This window comes from Meleagris gallopavo, chromosome 1 (genome assembly GCF_000146605.3).
Source record: "Meleagris gallopavo isolate NT-WF06-2002-E0010 breed Aviagen turkey brand Nicholas breeding stock chromosome 1, Turkey_5.1, whole genome shotgun sequence".
In the NCBI taxonomy this organism is placed as follows: Eukaryota; Metazoa; Chordata; class Aves; order Galliformes; family Phasianidae; genus Meleagris; species Meleagris gallopavo.
Genome location: NC_015011.2, coordinates 66938238 through 66942361, shown reverse-complemented (window position 1 = coordinate 66942361; position 4124 = coordinate 66938238). Strand labels below are relative to the sequence as shown.

General features: G+C 52.3%; 2 protein-coding genes across 2 annotated transcripts in view; both read left to right on the top strand.

Moving 5' to 3' along the window:
* LOC109365595 (E3 ubiquitin-protein ligase Topors-like) lies at nt 1-2525 on the top strand. The gene is made up of 2 exons (XM_019612401.1): nt 1-691; nt 788-2525. The coding sequence occupies exon 2, from the start codon at nt 872-874 to the stop codon at nt 1823-1825; it is 954 nt and encodes a 317-aa protein (XP_019467946.1). The 5' UTR covers nt 1-691; nt 788-871; the 3' UTR covers nt 1826-2525.
* A 968-nt stretch (nt 2526-3493) lies between these two features.
* Nucleotides 3494-4124, top strand: part of LRMP (lymphoid restricted membrane protein) — a 52837-nt gene continuing 52206 nt past the window's right edge. The window contains exon 1 of the mRNA XM_019616800.2: nt 3494-3577. The gene's annotated coding sequence lies outside the window, so the exon portion shown is untranslated. The remainder of the gene's footprint in view (nt 3578-4124) is intronic.

Below are 4124 nucleotides of genomic sequence, written 5' to 3'. Positions count from 1 at the left end.
CCAGGGATGGGGCATCCACAACCTCTCTGGGCAACCTGTTCCACTGCGTCACAACCCTCTGTGTGAAAACGTGAACTTTTATCGAATGCAAGTTCTTCTTCTTGCTGTACATGCCTGGGGCTGTGTGCCGTGGCCAGAGAGACCTGATGGGGTCCATGGGAAGATGTGGCCAAGGCCCCAGTGATTGGTGTGAAACACTGACGCCAAGCACACGAGGTGTGGGGAACAGAGTGGGCAGTGGCACTGGGAAAAGCCCAGAAACTTGTGAAACTTGTGCTGGTGCTGGAATACGTGCTGCAGGTGAGGATCGCTCATTGTGATGACCCAGCAATGCACTGTGGCATCACTGTGCAATGGGCAATGATGTCCCCAAATGAAGGTGGAGTGAAGGCGACGCCCAGCAGCTTGGCCAAGCCATGCTTTGAGACATCTCCAGGCAATGGATTGTGACTCCATAGTCCACAGATCTTTGAACGTGGGTGCAGGCTCAGCCCAGCAGTTCGTGCCTGGCCTCCGACCGAGCGTGTGTGCGAGGACTGGAGTGTGGACAGGGCGAGTTTTGGTGCTGGAACGTGCTCTGGGTGCTGCTAGCGCAGCTCTCAGCGGCCGTCTCAGAGCCACTTTTCTTTACCCCGACCCTGCTGGGAGCAGGCAGACGGGACATCCCAGAGAGGCGCGTGCAGCAGCATAGGTAGGCGGCACAGGGGCTGGCGGCGCAGGGCAGGGGGGCACCTTGAGGGAGCCTTCCCAGGCTGGTGTGTGACTAACGTCTCTTGTCCTCTTCCAGCGTGACACCTGCTGCTGCAGCGCCAGTGCTGGGGAGCGCGTTGCCATCTCCCGCTCCCCCCAGCCCACCGCACCTGGTGGAAGCATGGAGGCAGCATTAGACACCCGCTGCCCCGTGTGCCTGGACAACTGGGACAGCGTGGCGTACGCCATGCCGTGCTGCCACCAGTTCTGCTTTCCCTGCATCCAGCGGTGGACGAGCACCAGGCCCCAGTGTCCGCTTTGCAAACAGGGTGTGTGGTCCATCATCCACACCACGCGAGCGGACGGCAAGTACAAGGAGCTGGTCCTCAGACCGGCTGCAGTGGCATCCGTTGCCACTCGGCGCCCCGCAGGTCCCCGGGCAGCCCGACCATGGCCTGCAGTGCCCAGGCGTCCTGCGGGCGGCCTCTCCCGTGACACCTGGGCTTCCATCTTCCGGGAGAACCCAGCCCTGCTGCGGCCCCTGCGCTCCTGGCTGCAACGGAAGCTGCGCCGCATCCTGGGCACCGAGGAACCACAGGCAGATACGCTGGCCAACAGCGTCATCTCGGCCCTGCTCCTCGTCGGCTTGGAGCAGGAGATCCTGGTAGAGAGGCTGGATCTCCACCTGCACGGCCAAACTGGGAACTTTGTAAGGCAGTTCATCGCCTTCACCGTGCAGAAGTATGGCAGGGAGGCTCAGCGCTTGCTGGGCCTCAACGTCACCCCTGCTGCTGGGGCACAGGAGACCAACACGTCATCAGAGCCCACAGCTGCCCCACAGCAGGAGGCTCCTGTCTCTGGCCCAGCGCTCTCCAGCAGCCCTGCCAGCTCCACCAGGGATGAAATCCCGGGCAGGACAGGAGGAGAACTCACTGGGCATCCCAGCTGCCCACATGACAACCCTGTGGAGGTCAGCATGGAGCAGGCAGTGCCTCACGAGGAGCCAGGACAGCCTGTGGCAGGGCCCTCTGGCTACAGCCTTCTTCAGCAGTCCCGGCGAGCCCTGAAGAGGAAGGCCAGCGATTGCCAGGCCTCAGCATCGCCAAAGAAGAGGCCACCCAGCCGGCAGCAATAGAACAGCGGCTGAGCTGATGAGACTGGGGCCGGGCAGCAGCTGGGACACACGCCAGCCCCAATGGACCCTTGCCATCGGTGTCCAATTCCACCATGCAAATAAACTAGAAAGAAAAACTGCAAAAATATGTGTTGGCATTGTTAACAGCACAGCCGTTGTTGCTTCCTTGTCCTTGATGCTTTCTCCCCTTTTTCCTGCTGCCAAGCCACTGCTGGCTCTGTTGCAGCCTAGATAGGAACCCCATGACAGGGGAAGGGCAAATTTCTGCACCTGGCAGGAACATCCCTGGAGCACATGACAGCTGGGGTTAGCCGGCTGGAGCAGACCCAGGAGTCCTGCTGGACACCAGCCTGAAGCAGCAAGCAGCCCAGGCCACCTTGGTGAATGGTCCTGGGCTGCATGAGGCCAGGTGCTGCCAGTAGATGAAGGGTGGTTATCCTGCCCCTCTGCTCAGCTCTGAGGAGGCCACAGCTGGAGCGCTGGGCCCAGATCCAGGCTCCCCAGCGCCAGGGGGACCAGGTGTTGCTCATTTTGCATGTCCATAGCCCCAGCAGTGCAAACTGTCCCTGTCTCACCTGCCCAGGGCTTGCTGGGCTTGGTGGGATGTGGTGTATTTGGAGGGCTGGAGGGCTCCATATGAGGAGCAGGGCTTGTCTCGAGCCTGGGACAGGAACCTGTCCTCCACTCATGTGTGATGTGCCCTCCAGCATCTGCATGACAGGCTCTGTACACAGTCTCTACATTATTGTGGGGGGTGTTTTTAAATTAAACCCTTCCCCTCTGACATGTGCCTTCCTGGCTGCCGTTGCAGAGGTTAGCAACATGATCATCAAATGAACGTTCAAAAAACACACAAGGAATTCAAGGGAGAAGCTGGAAGCCTGTTTAAATATCACATGTTCTGTCACATTAGCAGCTCCCTCTGGGCTGTACCTTTCCATGTCCAATGCACGCAACGCTGTGTACAGATACCAGATAGGTATTTCCATCAGTGTTTTGAATTTATCATGTATACATATAGCTCCAGAGAGCAGAGCGGCAAACTTAATGAAGGCCCAGTGTGCTCTGAGTATAAAAAGCTAATTTCTAAATATGACATCGGAATGCAAAATAGCACAATATTATTGACCACTGTGGATAAGGAAAAGGCTGAGGTTCTTACCGCCTCCTTTACATCTGCCTTTAATAGTCAGATCAGTTATCCTCAGGGCACTTTACTGCAGAGACAAGCAGTAAAAGAAAAGGGGCTGCCTTGCGAGTTGCGAAACAGACTTATCTTTCCATCTGAACAGAAAATGGCAACAATAGCAACAATCCATGGAACAGCACCACTAGTTCCTTAAGTCCCAGTGTACTACATGATGTTATGATGCAGAATACTGCTAACCAGGCTCACAAAAACATGAGAAGACCTAATCATTAAATAAAACCCTAAAATAATTCCAAAGCCATATATTTCCCTCATATAGTGTTTGGTAGAGGTTATGAAGCTTCTTTTTAAATCTGTTGTGGAAGAAGTGAATCTGTCAATGAGAAACAGACACCTGATTTGCCTTGCAAGTTTCAACTGTCTTTAACTTCTATAGATAGTGGCTGAATAAATATGTTTAGAAGTAGCTTTCAACACAAAGACATTAGTAAGGAGATTGTTGGTTTTTTTTTTGTTTGTTTTTTTTTTTTGTGAATCAAGAATTCCTCACACTGTTCAAGAAAAGCCACTTCCAGGACTTTATTCAGCCTGTTCCTTATCAGGTAGGAAGATTTGGGGGCAAGGTAGGGTCAGATGGCCTGCTTTGAATACACATTGACCTTTCTAACACTTGACCGTCAGTTGATGGCACAGTTCCTCCTATACAGACCATTAAGAGTAAAAGTGATTAAGTGCCTATCTGTATCTTCAGCCACATAAAATCAGTTTTAAAATCGCATTTTCATTCTTAAGCTGATCTGGATCACTGAAAAAAGATACCGTGTTAGAAGCCTTGTTCTAGCTTTACTGCAGTATCTTAAATGAATTTTAAAGGAGTCTCTACTGTCCCAGATGATTTTAAAGTAATGAATAATTACAATTAATGGGTATTTTTCATATTAATGCATTGAAAGCAAAAATATTGCCAAATGTTCATACGGTTTACTAAATGGAGAGTAGCCGTACTTTGTGAGCTGAAAGGTGCATGTTCTTCCTTGGATTGGTTTTAACTAAAGCTACCTTGCAGAGTCAAAGAATGTAATGACTGAGAGTTGAACAAAAGAACATTTAAAGGTCATAATGATTAAAAGTGGATCTTCTCTTCCAAAA

Coding starts and splice junctions, on each gene's coding strand:
- LOC109365595 (XM_019612401.1), top strand. CDS start 872: ATGGAGGCAGCATTAGACACCCGCTGCCCCGTGTGCCTGGACAACTGG.